At 47.0% G+C, this 17,670-nt stretch overlaps 1 protein-coding gene across 1 annotated transcript in view; it reads left to right on the top strand.

Annotated features, from left to right (window-relative positions):
- Positions 1-17,670, top strand: part of grin2da (glutamate receptor, ionotropic, N-methyl D-aspartate 2D, a) — a 175,058-nt gene that overhangs the window by 141,824 nt on the left and 15,564 nt on the right. Inside the window, exons 13-18 of the mRNA XM_046417378.1 lie at positions 5,426-5,551; positions 7,488-7,600; positions 9,719-9,835; positions 10,410-10,570; positions 15,804-15,873; positions 16,556-16,673. Of these exons, the coding sequence (XP_046273334.1) occupies positions 5,426-5,551; positions 7,488-7,600; positions 9,719-9,835; positions 10,410-10,570; positions 15,804-15,873; positions 16,556-16,673 (705 nt within the window). The remainder of the gene's footprint in view (positions 1-5,425; positions 5,552-7,487; positions 7,601-9,718; positions 9,836-10,409; positions 10,571-15,803; positions 15,874-16,555; positions 16,674-17,670) is intronic.

The raw sequence follows: 17,670 nt of genomic DNA, 5'->3' as shown, positions 1-17,670 counted from the left end.
AAGCCGGGATGATAACAAACACTTAAAATGTCAAGGGGCCCACTGAAGAGGGACGTGAAAATTGAACAAGTGAAGAGAAGTGAAAAGGGAGAGTGTGTGTGTGTGTGTGTGTGTGTGTGTGTGTGTGTGTGTGTGTGTGTGTTGGGACGGCTGGTCAGCTGCAGTAGCAGGACTGTCACTCATGCTGGCAATTCAGAGATAAAAGCCTTTTGCAACAAAACAGAGCAGAAAAGCTCTCAGGCCGAACCAGCAGCTTGTGTTTCAACACGAGTTTCTGTGAGCCCACTGAGTTCGGCTCTGGTCCATTCAGAAACACGTATATTAAACCTTTAACAAGGAACCAGTCAGTAAGTCTGCAGGATGATGTTAAGTGCAGCACTGGGACTCAGCGGACAACAGCAACTGCTTCTGTGTGCATTTTCAATTTGTGCAAAAAACCTGAGTGGAAACACCAAAAATTAAAAAGAGGTTTGGCAAAAACGTTTTGCACTTGGCTGAGGTGGAGAGCTGCTGTGGTGATGAAAGCTGGATGCCACAAAGGGCAGTGGAAACAAGGCGCTAATCATGACCTTCCAATGTCTGCTGAGATGCCAAATGAAACAGTTTAGCAATCAGGATAAATTAAAGTTCCTCAAATTAAAACACCAAACAAACCTAAATTTGTTTTTATTGTGATTTTTTTATTTTTTATTGTGATTTCTTCCATTGTTTTTTGTTTTTCAAGTTTGGCTCGCACTCATTTCCTCCTGTTCAGTTCTCTACTCAAACCAGCTCTTAATAAACACAGAACAGTAGACTTTTTGGTTGTTCTTGCTTTTTATGGTCGAATAATTTCTACCATTTGATGATTTTCCAGTCGTTCTCGCAGGACAAGCACATTCATTTTGGCCTAATTCCAAATCAAACTTGGTGTCTTTATGCTTTTTGCTGTAATTACTTTTATTACACATTTTGTGACGTCTGTCTGAATCTAAATCAGTGTTCCTCTAATGCTGGTGACACTCAAAATTCAAAGCAGGTCAGTGAATATGAAGAGCGCTGCATTCGGAAACAATCTAACAGTAATTTTGCTTCCTTTTAATATGCCAGCTTACATTTATAACATTAATAAGCTCGTACGCTTTCCGTCTCTCTCACTTATTGTGTTTTGTGTTGTTATGATTATTACTTTTTCTCCTCATTCCCTCGGGTCATCATCCAGCGGCGTGTTGGCTCTCGCGATGCTGTGCCTGTAGAAACGAATTTGCTCTTAATAAAGTCACCTGGTAAGGTGAGGATCAAACAAACAGATCGTTCTGCAGGACCTCCGACCTGACAGGAGCCGACGTGATTCATCGTGAATCTGAACAGGCCGAGTCAGCTCGCTCTGCCCGCTTTGACGGCCTGCCTTCAGACCACTACAGCATGCTGACAGAGTACATCTCCAATTAGGGTGGACAAGACAGGTTCAGAGGAGGTTCTCTGATGGAAAACAGCTCATGGTTTCTTCAGGGTTGCGGTTAGCTGCAGTTTAAGCATCTCGGGGCCTTGATCGCGAGTGACAGGAAAATGGCGGTTAAGATGGGCAGGTGGTTTGGTCTCTGCAGAGAGGCGGGCACTGCCGGGCAGGTCGGTCACAGCCACTACCGATCCAGAACTGTACTGCACTGTACTGAACTGCAGCCTTGTGAGCGCTCGGTGTGGTCACTTGTGGCCTTGATGTGTGCTTCCCTTCTCTCTCTGGAGCGCCGTAAATGTGCCTGTCGTCAGAAGATACGAACTGTCAGCTGTGGGAGTAAAAACCAGATTAATGAGTGAAAATGAACACGTTTGATTAAGTGGCAGTTACTTTGCGAGTGTATTTCATTAAGTGTGTGGCGAAGCATTTAGGTTTTCTTCCAGTTCTGGAAACTGAACAACTCTGCTGGAAAGACGGCGGCTTTGCTAACCGCCACACCTGATGATTCACTCATAATACAATTAACGCAATGTGATGAGTGAAGCGACCACTAAATGAACACCATATGCTCATATATTCTTATGGTCACAGCGGATGGCATTTCAATCCATGTTGTGAGGCAGCATGGCGGTCCAAGCTGCCTCACAACACATCCCGAAGATCTTCCAGCGTTAAGACGCCTCACTCTCTCGCCCATTGTTTTGGCTGTTTAAAATGCTTTCTGCAGCAGGACACAAAGAAACTTGATGGCATCTGACAAGTGAAATCTCTCAGTCCCTCATGAAGCGCTACAGCCAACATGCAGCATGAGATTTCCTTTTCCTATGCACATGTCTTCCAGGTGTGCATTAGATTACAGCACATATGAACATAACGTTAGCATTAGCGCTCCAAGCGACAGGAAGAGGAGGGAGACCTGAAATGTTCTGGTAGTCTTGCGTCCCATAAGGAAACTGAATGTTAATGGTTGATGTAAATGTCTTGTGCTCAGGTTCACAGTGTGCTCGTCCTTCTCTTTAAGAGGACTTGTGAACACGAGTCAACTGTTCTGGTTTACTGCTGCTGTCAGTGCTGAGACTGCTGAGGTAACCAGTGTGAATCCCTGGAACCTGCCGGGAACACGTTAGCAAGCAAAATGAATAAGTAATGTTGTCACTTTCCTGAGCAACTGCTGCTTAAATGCCCTCGAGGAAGGACGTGTAAAGCTCATTAACCCCAACTTTAACCCCATCTGCCCACTGGCACCAGTACAAGACTTTGGTCGTACCTGGCAGCTCCCAGGTGTGAATTTGAAAGAGGGTATCATGTGTCTAGTGTTGACTTTCCCTGATTAAATGCAGGTATAAAAATAGATCTGCTGTCCTCCAGAATGGATATATGGCTGCTGGAAACACAGCAACACAGAGTACATGAGTGCAAAACGAAACAGTAAAGCTCTGCAGATCTGAACCGACAGCACCGTGAAAACAACATGCAGCTGCTTTACTCTCCCCACCTCTGGGAGTAAAGGAAAATAAATCAAACGCAACCTGCAGTGTTTGCAGTGCAATTATTTCCACACCTCCTCTGTCGAAGCAGCTTTGATTGAAACGCAATCAAAACGAGTAGACACACCAAGTGCTGCGTCCAACGCTCAGGGGCACCATCAAGGAAATTAATATTCAGAGGAAATAATGATGTAAATTAGAAAAATGGGACCTCGAAACAAGGAGTCACACACAAACGGAGCTGATGAGTGTGCCTGTGGTGTTTCCTCTCTGACTGATGTCGTGTTATTTAGTGAACTTCAGTGAACAGACCAAAGAACACAGTCAAGTGATTTAAACACTTTTAAATCGCCTCCTGTTGGCTCCACTGAACGAATGGGAAACACAAAAGACGTTTCTTTACACAAAAACATGTTTCTCAAGTAAAGCATCACAAAAGCACACCCGGCCATGTCTGAATAACTCAGAAATGTATTAAAATTACAACAAAATAGCCTTTTAGGACTATTAGAAAGAACAGTCACAGTCTTCATATCTGAAGACACCCAAAAAAATCATAACAAACATGGAAGCTGTTAGCAGCTGCTGAGCTTGTTGGTGTTGGGAAACTTTGCCTGCATTTCTCTTTAGCAGAAGTATTATTCTTGGTGTTTGTTGTAATGATATTAACATCGAGTTGCTCAAAAGTCTCCGTATGGATGACTTTTTCATTTCTGCCAAATCTGATAGAACCACGGATCATAAAAGCAGAACGATGTGTGAACAGAACGTGTTTCTGCACGTGTGATGCTGACAAACCCAGATGGAAATTAAACTTGCAGCCCTCGTGGCACACAGTTTGACAGCTCAGCCATAAAAGCATATTAACCATATCACTGACAGTAAGTTTAATGGATCAACCCTGGGCTGCTCCACCTGCGCCCTCACTCCACGTCTCTCTGCGGGGGAGCATCGGCTGAAAGCCTAACGTCTGTAAACAGAGCGTCTTGCTCTTTGGTGTGTCACACAGTGGAGTGTGATTTAGCGTCTCTTCCTGGATGCAACACTGAGAGACAAAAGGTGTTGATGAGGCGACCCGACAGCTCAGCTCGTCTCTCCGCCGCTGTTTGATTAATGTTGCAGCAGCCACTGCTGCCGCTGTCAGCTTCGACAGAAAGTCCCTCACTAATTTCACGAATCTCAGAAGCATCAGCTCGATGCATCAGCCGGCGGTTCGGCCAGCAAACCTTTTCTTTAGAAGGATGCGATAAAAGGAGACGATCTCCTCCACCCAGAGGTTTTCACCTCTGCTGCTCAGTGGGCTCGTTTGCTTTTTCATGCAGTTAATGAAGGACTCTCATTACTGAAAGCACAATGAAAATGAATTCAAGTTTTTAATTTCCCAAGGAACAAAAAGTTGTACATTTTATGTCACTTCCGTGTGTTGCATATACACTACACGGACAAAAGTAATGGGACAGACCTCTTTATTACTGAATTCAGGTGTCGTTCAGGTGGCTGTTTCTCAGACGTTGGACTCGGCCCCTGACTTCCAGTGAAGGGAAATCTTAATGCTTGGGAGATTGTGAGCCAGGCCTTTTGGTCCAACATCAGTGTGTGACCTCACAAATGCTCTACTGCATGAATGGGCACAAATTCCCACAGAAACACTCCAACATGTTGTGGAAAGCCTTCACAGAAGAGTGGAAGCTGTTAGAGCTGCAAAGCTGTCTGTGTGTTTACAATGAGACGTCATTAAAGTCCCTGTTGGTGTGAAGGTCAGCTGTCCCAATACTTTTGTACACACAGTGTACTTAAAATGAATCATAACTAAGATTTTGTTAGCAGTTGTGACATATCAGTGGACATTACGCCCCCAGTGTGCTTCTGCTGCACAGAAAAACTGTATTTATATGTTTGTGAAAACCGGACAACTCAAAACAGAAATACAGGACAAGTCTTCCCTCTGACTTAAGACAGGACATTTTTGAGTCATTTGGCAGCTTTTTTTTCTAACATGAATCTGATCTGACCTGAATGCAACACGGCCAACAACTGAGAGCGTCTCCACTTTTCATGGTCAGCTCCTCTCACTCCTCACATCGTCCACCAAAGGTCTCACAAACTGAAACACAGAATGTTTTATTTCCAGTCAAAATGTTTGTGGTGAGTGTCATGTGATGATCTCCTGCTAGCTAACGTTACAGCGCCACCAGGAGTTTCATGGTGGTCAACTGTGCATAGACCAAAGCAGGAAGCCGCCCCGTCTGCCACAGCGTGGATTTGCCTCACCGTTACAGTGACACGGTCAGTCAGTGGGCCGTTTTGTCCTGATTCGATTGGCCTTCAGGACGAGCGTGGAGCGTTCAATGACTGAACGTTCAAATACTCTCATCTCAACAAGTCACGAGTTGGTGCAGTAGGGGACAAAGGTTTCTGTACTTTGCAGATACAAGAGGCGAACTTCTGAAACTTTATCTGATCTGTTGTGTGTGTGTGTGTCTGTGTGTGTGTGTTGCAGAGCCCTACAGCCCGGCGGTGTGGGTGATGATGTTTGTGATGTGCCTGTCAGTGGTGGCTGTCACCGTCTTCATCTTTGAGTTCTTCAGCCCCGTGGGATACAACCGCAGCCTGCAGAGCGCCAAGAGTAAGAGACGGAGTCACTCCAGCGCTGGCACGCCAATCAACCCGCCGCCGCTGCTCATTTCATGACATTATTACCAGCTTGTCACTTTGTCAGTTATGTAAGCGATGGGTGGGGGGCTGATTTGAGGAGGGTGTTTGCTCAAATTATGCAAAACATCCCACTTCTTTTTTTTCCCCTGCACATGAGTCAAAACAATCACTCCACGCCCACCATCCAGCTTATTTATTTTTAATGAAACAAACACTGACAGCGCGGTGGTGGTTGAGTCTGACATTCCTACAGTGCTTGTCAGTTCATCATTTATTCCAATTGTTTACTGTCTGTGCGTATCTTCTGTGCTGGTACATTAATTTTAAATAATCATGTGTAAATGTTAGTCATTAGTCTCTAATATATTTACACAAGTGGAAAAATACTGAATTGGGGTGACACGTCGGAGGTTATTGATTGTAGCTTGGTTAGTGTTGGGAAGTGGTTATGTTTTGTCTTGATATGCCTGATTTCTTGACGTGAAAAATCTTCCAAAAGTCTCTAAAACGAAGCATTTTGTTGAGGTACCATCACGCCAGCTGTCACAAAACTGACATGCTCTTCAAAAAACTGTATTTTATTGGTGTTGAAAAAGTCTGCCAGAGGAGCTCACACGCGACTCCAGTCTTCTCCTCCAGGCATTTAATATTTAATGGGTTAAATTAAGCCACAATGTTTAAATAAGACCAGTTATTCATGTTATCCTAACATATCAGGATCTGTGAAGGAGGTCGTTCGTGTCGGATAACAAAGATCACCGCTGAAGCGGGAAAAGAGATTAAATCAGACTGTCCGTGTTAATCAATCCGCAGCAGGAAATGTGTTTCTCGTTTAGCTTTCAAATTTCTCTTCTTCATTTTGCTGCTACTGGCTTTAATGGATCCTTGTCTTTCTTCTGTCCCCTCCATCTTTTCATTCATACATTCAGTTTAACAGAAAAGTTGATAAGTCAGTAGGTTCTGCGATCTGCCACCGTCCTGTCCGCAGCCTCACAGAGTGAGACTGTTTGTCCTCTCAGAAATGTGTTCCTGTCTGCTCAGTTTTGTCTCTCATCCTTCACCAGGCAGCTCCTCAGTTTGATGATTGCATGCTCATCACAAGGTGCCAGGTTTCATCTTTAATAACTCCATGTAGATCTTTGCTCTACCCCGTCTGTAACTAAACCTCCCCTGTTTGAACTTTCAACATCAGACGCTTCTTAGATCAGATGGAGAACAGTTTGTCCCTGCAATCACTGTAACCATCATCATAGAGAGCCTGTGCTACATGGCCAAAAGTATGCAGACATCAGTGACTTTGCTTATTGCCTACTTTCTCTTTCACGGTTTGGTCTTGGCCTAAAACTTTTGTCCTCCAACACCCGAGCTTGTGAAGCAAACGAGCTTGTGTGGCAACAATTTGGACCTTTTCTGTGTCAAGAGCCAGGTCTCACCTGATGGTGCATGACCGTGATGTAGTTGGGTTTGATGTCCATCCTGCTGTGTCCAAGGCCACGTCTGTAAAGAAATGTTGTTTTTCCCCTGTTGGGTCTAAAAGAGCCCTGACTGAACCCCATCCAACACCTTTGGGATGAAGTGGAACACAGAGTGTGAGCCAGACCTGATTGTCCGTAGGTGTTGCTGATGTTGACTGATGCTGCTGAGGCCAAAAGGGAGCAAATCCCTGCAGCCAGGATCCAAAACCTGATAGAAAGACCGAAACCAGAGGAGTGGAGGCTGCTGCAGGGGCAGATTAATGTCTATGGTTTTAAAGTGACATATTCAACAATCACATACTGTTACAGCACAGGGGTGTCTGCAGACATTTGTCCACAATGCTTAGAATGCTGTATTTGTTTAACTGTAGCACTGCCCATTTTCACTCGTTAACATTTCACACTGTAACACTACGTCTCTCTCTCTGTCAGAGTCCGGCGGATCCAAGTTCACCATCGGGAAGTCCGTCTGGCTGTTGTGGGCTCTGGTCTTCAACAACTCTGTGCCTGTGGAGAATCCGAGAGGAACCACCAGCAAGATCATGGTGATGACTCCACCCGACTCACTGACCGACTGACCGACCGACTCACAGACCGACTGACCGACTCACTGACCACAGATGAATGCCTAGATGGAATTATTCTGAGAATGTGCTGCTTTGACTGACATTTAGCTCACATCATAGCATTTTAATTGACTTGTGGTAAAGACCTGCCTCATTCGACCAGTTTAAATGCTGTTAAATGGAACCTGGACATTTTTAATCAATCAATTTAAGCCCATTTTTGTCCATTAGGTTAACCTTATTGGTTTATTGATGAAAAAGTTCACTGACGGGGAGGAACTGAATCATCTACAACTTTATATTGACTTTATACACGCCTTCCATACATGCCTACAGTTAAAATTTCCAAGAAGAAACTTGTGAGCCAGTGCAGTCAGTCTGAGAGTGTTCATTCACTTGTTTCACCACGGTGGCCTTTTTAATACCTGCTGTTCCTCTCTGCCCTGACGGCATGAAAAGAAAAATCAGTCGAACGCTTGCTCCCCCTCCCCCTTCGACTGCAGAGTAAAGAGCCACGGGAGGTTAAAAACTCAAAGTGTCTTTTTTCTTCTGACTGTCAGTCTGAGTGCTTTTCACAATAACCCCAATCACCTCAAGAGCTCATTAGCTGCTCAACAGGCTTTACAAAAGGGGGTCGGAGGAGAGTTCTTCTTCTCTGTTGTAGTTTTTAGTTAAACTGTGAGTTTGTTGTTCGTCACTTTGCAGGTAGAATAAGATGAGTGGTCCTGTAGCCCAAAAAGTGCCCAACACTGTGCCTTTAAGAGGAGTTATGTCTGACAACAGCATCCTAATCTGAGCAATTTTCATATGTCAGCAATAATATCATTTTAATCAACTACACAAAACAAAAACAAAAGAAACAAACATAAAAAATGTGAGATAATACTTTAATGAAGGCTTTTTCTCTCAATGACTTTCATGTATTTATTCGTCATTCATAAGCCTGTTCATGGTCATGGGCGTCTGTCCCAGCACGCACTGGATGGATAAGTGACAACCATGTTTTATTGACATTATACATTAAAGTTTTAATGGGTTTTACGCCGACCCAAAGGTCACGAGCCTCACCAGGGAGCCGACGTAAGCGAAGAGTCTGTCCTTCAACCGTCCTGTCAGGACGAATCCTCCTGCTGAAGCAACGCTGGTCAAAACCCGTACTCCTCATTGATGGAGATTTCTCCTTTTTTTGAAAGATTATGCCTCAGATGCCAGAGCTACGAGTGTACATTTTTCATGAAGAAAATTATGCAAACGAACTTTTGGCATAAACACAGAGTACTGTGGAAGCAAATAGCCCCGTTCATCACTGGCTGCAAGTGCAAATTTAGTGCTGAAACTAATCCACATCTCTCACTGGCTTCCTGGCTGAGTGTCAACAGTGCAGCGTCTTGCAGCAATAAAAGAAGCACTTCTGAACAGCCGAATGTCTTTTCACCAAGTCCTTGAAGCACCTTTTAAACCTTTGTAGGATCATTTGAATGTAGTGTAGTGATTTGGGTCAACTGGTGCTATCCGGTAGTGGAAAAAGTGCTGAGATCTGTTGCTAAAGCAAAGCTATCATGTGAAAATACTGCGTTACACGCCCTACAGGTCCTATTTTATAAGTAAGCTGTACTTAGAGGTGATATCATCAGTCATCAACAAACAGAGCTTTACAGTTTGCAAAGTAACAAGCAATACAAAGAACCGTCAGTTCAATGTAAGGAGTAAAAAGCTGAGTGTACGTATGAAGTAGCGTAAAATATAAATACTCACAGTACGAGCACCTCAAATGTGTACTGCAGTGCTTGGGTACTTTATTTTGCATTATTCATAACTGTGAAAGAAAAAAAGTATTTCTTCACAGCATTCAATGGTGTGCCACTTTAAGGTTGTTACAAATTTAAGTTCACGTATGTAAAGGACAAAAGCACAGGTGTTAGTGATGTGATGTGCTGACAAATTCAACTTTTCCCTCATGGCAAGTCAAAGTGTCAGCTGCAGGTTTAGTAATGAAATGCCCAGAGGAGAAAACAGTGTCACGGGGATGTGAAAATACTTCCACACCTGTCAGAATCAGCCCCCACTGATCTTACTCCACCGGCGCTCCTCCTTCAGGTGCTGGTGTGGGCCTTCTTCGCTGTCATCTTCCTGGCCTCCTACACTGCCAACCTGGCTGCCTTCATGATCCAGGAGGAGTACATCGACACGGTGTCAGGGCTGTCGGACAAGAAGGTACAGTCTGGGAGGGACGGATGAATGAGGGACTGATGGATGTAAGCACGAACAGGTGAAAGGCCAGGTGGACTGATGAATAGACGAGCCAGAGACTTTGCTTAGCAAGTCTTCAGACTGACTCATTACTTTACAATGTAAAATGAAAGGCTTTTGTTAACAGAAACAGATGAGAGAGACAGAGAAAAAAATCGTCCTCCACAAGTTCATTCATCAGACGAGGCAGGCAGCGTGAGTTTACAGAAAGAAGTCAAATATTGCGTATCCTCCTTCAGAATATTCCCTCTTCCTGTTGCCTCCTTTTATTTCTCAGTGCAGTTTCAGCAGACCCCACAAAACTGAATCCTGCTGCTCAGACACTTTAAAACCTCTTCTGCTTTATCATCCAACCCCCTCAGTTCTTCAGAAAACTGTAGCAGGGAGGCCGTTCTTTGAAAGCGAAGACTTTGAGTCTTTGTAGCACCTCATCCTACGGCGAGGATCAGCTCCCCTCCCACCTTTTCCTCTGCCTGTCTTTAGCTTCCCCCTTTCCTTCTGTCGCTTTAATATCCGCCCACATCTTCTCCTCACGCAGTTCCAGCAGCCGACGGAGCAGTACCCGCCGCTGCGCTTCGGCACGGTGCCCAACGGCAGCACGGAGGAGAACATCCGCTCCAACTACCCCAACATGCACCAGTACATGATCCGCAACAACCAGAAGGGTGTGGAGGAGGCCATCGACAACCTCAAGACTGGGTAAGGAAGGAAAGCAGAATCAGTATGTTACATGCTCATAGTGACTGTGGGGGCCCTGTGGGATCGTTACATATTCACAAATGGGGGAGAAATTAAAAAAAAACATGCAAGAATCAGTGTAAAAAAAGATACCCAATGGAGACATTTTCCTGGTTTAGTCTGGGTCCACAAAATCAATACGCAGCGATCACCTTCTTCTGCTACCATGAAACGTTTCTGTCCCGCTGGGAGTGAGGATGATAAGGCTTCCACAGACTCAGAGAAGCCATGTCAATGAGAACTGAAGCAGTTCAGCAGGCTTGTGGTGCAGTGAAACCTTACTGAGACGGGTTTTGTTACCCGTCTGTAGCTCTCTTGTGTGTTTTAAACGGCTGCTTGTGGGGATTACAGCTGCATTAGGCACACAACACATAAAAAACAATGGATTTAGAGAGTAAAAAAGCACCTTGGAGTTGGTGTGGATTGATGCATGGAAGCCTATCACACATACCGGATGTCAAAAAAGCTTCATAAACACAGAGGATTGCCCATGGAGTGAAGGAAGGCACACACTGACTGGAGGCTGAATCTTGTTACCAAGAATATATTTCTACTGTCAGCCACTTTAGTTTCAAAACCTCGTCTTTCTGCTGCGTTTCTCATGTAATTCACAAGTCAAAGCTGCACATTCCTGACAACAGCTCAAACGCTTCCATTCTGCTCCGCCTTTCTTTTTTCCTTTTTTAAATTTTTTATGTTTATCTCGGGGCAACGTTGTCATCCACGCCTCGTTTCAATTACAGGACCCTCTTGTCTTACCCGACCTGTTAGCGCATTGATCTGCCTCGCCTCTGGAGCCTCGGCTAGCTGTTGTAACCTGTGCAGCCCCATTAGGATCACAGCTACTAAACGAGGCGAGCGAACACGAGGGGGAAAGAGAGGAAAGGGTGCTTTTAAATAATACATGCTAGCAGCGACTGCAGTGCGGGGGAGGGAGGGGGGAGGAAATCCCGCCATCTCAGCACCGGCTGCCACTCATGCGCCTGTCGTCTACATCACGGGGTGGGGGCGTGGGGGACAGTCATTATCCGCCTGTGGGGCCACAAAGTACACAAAGCACTGAGCATAAAATACACAGTTGCTCGTCTTGTTTGAGATGGGGGGGGGGTCCCGACAAGCAGCGGCCGCAGTCTTTAGCAGGTTTGACGTACCGTGTTATTAAAACTCCCACGATGCATTCCTTTATCACCCCGCCGGTTCCTCTTACATCACTTTGTACCTCTTTCGATCTCATTTCAGTCCCCGTCCGTCTTCGCCCTCTCCCTCATTATCGCTGTCTGTCGGCATCCTTCTCTCTGCCTCTCGTCCTGACAATATTTTCAGAGGAAACATTAGTTTACGCTGACAAAGCAAAGCGGTTTGAAGATTCCTGTTCGATTTGGCTGTCGAGGTAGCGAACGTCACCTCTCCGTCTCCGTCTGTCCTCCTCCTTCTCCTCTCAGTCCTGTTTCTGTCCTCTGGCGGGCCTTTTCCCTCCTTCCTCGTGAACTCCACGCTCATAGCTCATCATCTCCTTGTGATTCACTTTTGCACTTCCTTTTCTCTCCTTTTCCCGTCATCCACCTCCTGCTCCGACTCTTCACCTCTTTTCAATCTCCCATCCTTCAGCACATTCTTCTCCACCTCCTCCTCTTTCCACAAAGACCTCGGTTATACAGTGCAGCTTCCCCACATGTGAATATTTAAACGTGTGCAGCAGAGGAGCAGGTGTAGTTACAAATCCCCCGCCAGATCCTGAGATATTCATCATTAGAGTGAGCTGAGCTGTTGCATTCAGTCCATTTATTTTATGATGAAGAGTTTCAGCAGAGTTTTGATGTGCCCCCACGTCGCCCTCGACCTGCCTGTCCTTCTGCTTCTTCTTCACTGAGTGATTTCAGCGTATTTTCCCCTCATGGTTCAAACTCTACACTATCTTCCAGTTAGTTGATTTGACTGACCGGCAGTCCAACGACACTCGGTTTACAGCGAGATGAAACGATGAAAAGTTCCAAATGCTGTCCTGTGAGACACGACTCAAGCAAGACAAGACAACATTTAGCTGACGGATTCGTCTTGCTTGCTTCGTGCCACACACTACAGATGGTACATTTGAGCAGCTAAGTGACAAATCCTTTAATGTCAGTAATGAGTCGGAGATTTGATTCATTTCTAATCACATCTCCAACTTTACGAGTGGTGTTCTGTTGTTGGACTTCTGTGCTAGTCACAGTTTGTCCATAACGAACACTATGTTCAAGCATAAGGATGTCCATCGGTGCACATGGCACCAGGACACCCTGGGCCGGAGGTCAATGATCGACTTTGTGGTTGTGTCATCTGGCCTTCGGCCATATGTCTTGGACACTCGGGTGAAGAGAGGGGCTGAGCTGTCCACCGATCACCACCTGGTGGTGAGTTGGATCCGCTGGTGGAGGAGGAAGCCGGACAGACTTGGCAGACCCAAACGTGTTGTGAGGGTCTGCTGGGAACGTCTGGCGGAACCCTCCGTCAGAGGGGTTTTCAACTCACACCTCCGGGAGAACTTTGACCAGATTCCGAGGGAGGCTGGGGACATTGAGTCCGAGTGGACCATGTTTTCCACCTCCATTGTGGAAGCTGCTGCTCGGAGCTGTGGCCGTAAGGTCTCTGGTGCCTGTCGTGGCGGCAATCCCCGAACCCGGTGGTGGACACCGGAAGTAAGGGATGCCGTCAGGCTGAAGAAGGAGTCCTATCGAGCATGGTTGGCTTGTGGGACTCCTGAGGCAGCTGACGGGTATCGGAGGGCCAAGCGTGCGACAGCCCGAGCGGTTGCGGAAGCAAAAACTCGGGTCTGGGAAGAGTTTGGGGAGGCCATGGAGGAGGACTATTGGTCGGCCTCGAGGAAATTCTGGCAAACCATCCGGCGCCTCAGGAGGGGGAAGCAGTGCCCTGCTAATACTGTTTACAGTGGAAGTGGGGAGCTGCTGACTTCGACTGGGGATATTGTCGGAAGGTGGAAGGAATACTTCGAGGATCTCCTCAATCCTGCTGACGTGTCTTCCGTTATGGAAGCAGAGGCTGAGGACCTTGAGGCGGGTCCATACATTGCCCAAGCTGAAGTCACTGAGGTAGTTGGGAAGCTCCTCGGTGGCAGAGCTCCGGGTGTGGATGAGATTCGTCCTGGGTACCTTAAGGCTCTGGATGTTGTGGGGCTGTCTTGGTTGACACGACTCTGCAACATCGCATGGCAGTCAGGGACAGTGCCCTTGGACTGGCAGACTGGGGTGGTAGTCCCTCTTTTTAAGAAGGGGGACCGGAGGGTGTGCTCCAATTATAGAGGGATCACACTCCTCAGCCTCCCCGGGAAAGTCTATGCCAGGGTACTGGAGAGGAGAATCCGGCCGATAGTCGAACCTCGGATCCAAGAGGAACAATGCGGTTTTCGTCCTGGTCGTGGAACACTGGACCAGCTCTATACCCTCCGCAGGGTGCTTGAGGGTTCATGGGAGTTTGCCCAACCGGTCCACATGTGTTTTGTGGACTTGGAGAAGGCATTCGACCGTGTTCCCCGTGGCATCCTGTGGGAGGTGCTCTGGGAGTATGGGGTCCGGGGTCCTTTGCTAAGGGCTGTGCGGTCTCTGTACTCTCGGAGCAGGAGCTTGGTCCGCATTGCCGGCAGTAAGTCGGACCTGTTTCCAGTGCATACTGGCCTCCGGCAGGGCTGCCCTTTGTCACCGGTCCTGTTCATTATTTTTATGGACAGGATTTCTAGGCGCAGCCAGGGGCCGGAGGGTGTCTGGTTTGGGAACCACAGGATTTCATCTCTGCTTTTTGCGGATGATGTTGTCCTGTTGGCTTCTTCAGGCCAGGACCTTCAGCGTGCGCTGGGGAGGTTCGCAGCCGAGTGCGAAGCAGCTGGGATGAGAATCAGTACCTCTAAATCCGAGGCCATGGTTCTCGACCGGAAAAAGGTGGTCTGTCCCCTTCAGGTTGGAGGAGAGTTCCTGCCTCAAGTGGAGGAGTTTAAGTATCTCGGGGTCTTGTTCACGAGTGAGGGAAGATGGGAGCGTGAGATTGACAGGCGGATTGGTGCAGCGACAGCAGTAATGGGGTCGTTGTACCGGCCCGTCGTGGTGAAGAGAGAGCTGAGCCGCAAGGTGAAGCTCTCGATTTACCAGTCAATCTACGTTCCTACCCTCACCTATGGTCATGAACTTTGGGTCATGACCGAAAGAACGAGATCTCGGATACAAGCGGCTGAAATGAGCTTTCTCCGCAGGGTGGCGGGGCGCTCCCTTAGAGATAGGGTGAGGAGCTCTGTCACCCGGGAGGAGCTCGGAGTAGAGCCGCTGCTCCTCCACATCGAAAGGAGCCAGTTGAGGTGGCTCGGGCATTTGTTCCGAATGCCCCCTGGACGCCTTCCCGGGGAGGTGTTCCGGGCATGCCCCACCGGGAGGAGGCCCCGAGGAAGACCCAGGACACGCTGGAGGGACTATGTCACTCAGCTGGCCTGGGAACGCCTTGGGGTCCACCCGGAAGAGCTGGAGGAAGTGTCTGGGGAGAGGGAAGTCTGGGTATCCCTGCTCAAGCTGCTGCCCCCGCGACCCGGTCCCGGATAAAGCGGAAGAAGATGGATGGATGGATCTCCAACTTTACAATAAGGATTACAGAATGATCATGAGACAAGCGAAACTGGGTGATAATTCATCATTTAGAGGCTTTTAGCAGATTTTAATCGTATTGTTACAAACGTATTGTTTCATATAATAACTGTTGTACATTTCCACACTGTGATAGTCCACAAAGTTTAATAGCTGGTGTGAAAACACATCACTCGTTTTCCTTCTTGTTCTGTTTCTACCAACATAATGTGACGTGAGGATGACACCTTTTTAGAGGCTGACATCAGTTTTTAAAGCTAACAGTGGCTTTCCCATGATGCCACACCACTCGCGTTGTTTGTTTAGTTTTCACTGTAAGTGACGGTGCTGCGTTTGGTGTTCCATGTTTTTAACTGTTCCGGCGTGGCCAAAGCTGCAGCAGGAGAACTGACGTCGCCGCCGTGACGAGCAACTCTCTGCTTTCAGTTTTCTTCTCGGACCGTCATTGTCTCAGCGCTGGTTTATCCATCATCTCTGTCATTTTGTACACCAGTTGCACTTCCTCATTTGGCTCCAGGCCACTGATTTCCATTTCTTTGTTGTAATTTCCCTGCTTCCTTCCTTCCCCGCAGGAAACTGGATGCCTTCATTTACGACGCAGCGGTGCTGAACTATATGGCCAGAAAGGACGAGGGCTGCAAGGTAAGAAATGGACCTCACTGTCATTTCACCGCTCTGCACAGAGGCAAGCTCACTCATAGCGGCAGTTATTGTCGAAGCTCCTATACCCTGCAGCTACTGAGTGCTAAAAAAAGTGCAAGATCAACTTCAGCCTCTTCTTGTGGGAGGAGCAACTGCAACAGAAGCACAACAAGCATGCCAAATGAGCACTTCTGCGTCTGCATTAAATAAATCAAACGCATCCAATTCGTTTGTATTCGTCCCTCGAGGCCTGTGACTTGTTAATATTGTCATTTTGGACAGTGCTGGTGTTGATTTATTTATAAGTTTGCATTTGATACAGCTCCCACAGCGTGAATGAAAATCCTACCCAGCGATCATTTGTAATAAGGTCTGTGGGAGGCCGAGATTCCCCGCAGCCTCATCCAGCAGCCACTGCTGCAGTAATTATTGCAACTGATGTGGATCTATATTAATTCCTCCACTGAAACAATATCCTCCACTCCAGCTTTGGGATTTCGGGGATGTTGATATTAGAACTGAACCAACTGTTTTGCATGCGACAGCGACAGCAGATGGAACATATCAGAAACGAAGTTAATCTTCACTTCTCGTTGCTGTCGGTCTCTTTGTGCCCGTCTGGGGATGCATGTGTTAGGGTGGATGTATGGCTGTTGACGCGTTTGTGTTTCCTTCCCACGAGGTCATGACCATCGGCTCCGGGAAGGTGTTCGCCACTACGGGCTACGGCATCGCCCTGCACAAGAACTCCCGCTGGAAACGACCACTGGACCTGGCTCTGCTGCAGCTGGTCGGAGACGGTAAGACAGAAGGGCAGAGGGTGGGGCACTGGGAGGGAAGAGGGTGAAGCAGGAAGGGTGAAGAAGGTGGAGGGTGATGGGGTAGGTGAGGGCAGGTGGAGGAATGAAAGAGGAGGAGAGAGAGGAAGATCAACAGGGAAGTTAAAAGGGATGAGGAAGGGAGGTGTGATCCACACACACACACACACACACACACACACACACACACACACACACTCTGCTCACACACTCAGCAGCACGACTCAAGTTTCTCTGCCTCATCTCTTTCACTGCATACGCACTCACACATCCTGACTCCATCAAGCTTATGTGTTTGTTTGTTTGTTTGTTTATGCTGGTTGCTGCGTTTGAAGTCCGTCAGCTTTTATTTGAGCATTAACTCGTGTGTCAGTTATTGACTTGTTTTTGTCTTCTTCTGGCTGTGAGGTCGTTTGTTTCACCTCCGCACCTCATCTGTCTTCCCATCTCCTGACTGGTGACGGCGTCGCTGTTGGACTTTGGCTTCTCTTTTCTCTCGATCAGTCAGATAGCTTGTCAAAGTGTTTCACTAAATAGATCAAGAATATTACGATCGTTTGAGGTTTGAGAGTTTGAGAGTTTGTACGTTTTACGGCAGGTTTGTTCGTTTTGCAGTGTTGCTGCAGTAAGTGTCTGTGGTGCTGGATTGTGATGTCCTGGATCTTTTTTAAATCTGCAAAGCTCATTAAATTTGAGGTCTCAAAGAATGAACTTCTTTGATTGGAGGAGTTTTGTGTTATTTATAATCCATCATTTGAAAAACTTTTTTTGCCAAGTCTAATGGACGAGTTTTATGGTCTGCCTGTTGCTAACAAGGCAACAGATCAGATCAGCCAGAGGAAGGAGGATGAGGAGGAGGAGGAGGAGGAGGAGAGAAAACAGCCGACATGTGAGGACAGGAAGAGGTGTGGAGGAGCTCGAGACTCTTTCTGCTGGCTTTGATACCACACTGATTGGGATGGCATCTTTAACTGCTCTG

Source organism: Scatophagus argus, chromosome 17, assembly GCF_020382885.2.
Source record: "Scatophagus argus isolate fScaArg1 chromosome 17, fScaArg1.pri, whole genome shotgun sequence".
In the NCBI taxonomy this organism is placed as follows: domain Eukaryota; kingdom Metazoa; phylum Chordata; class Actinopteri; family Scatophagidae; genus Scatophagus; species Scatophagus argus.
The sequence above is the reverse complement of the archived record's forward strand: the minus strand, read 5'-3'. Positions and strand labels throughout refer to the sequence as shown.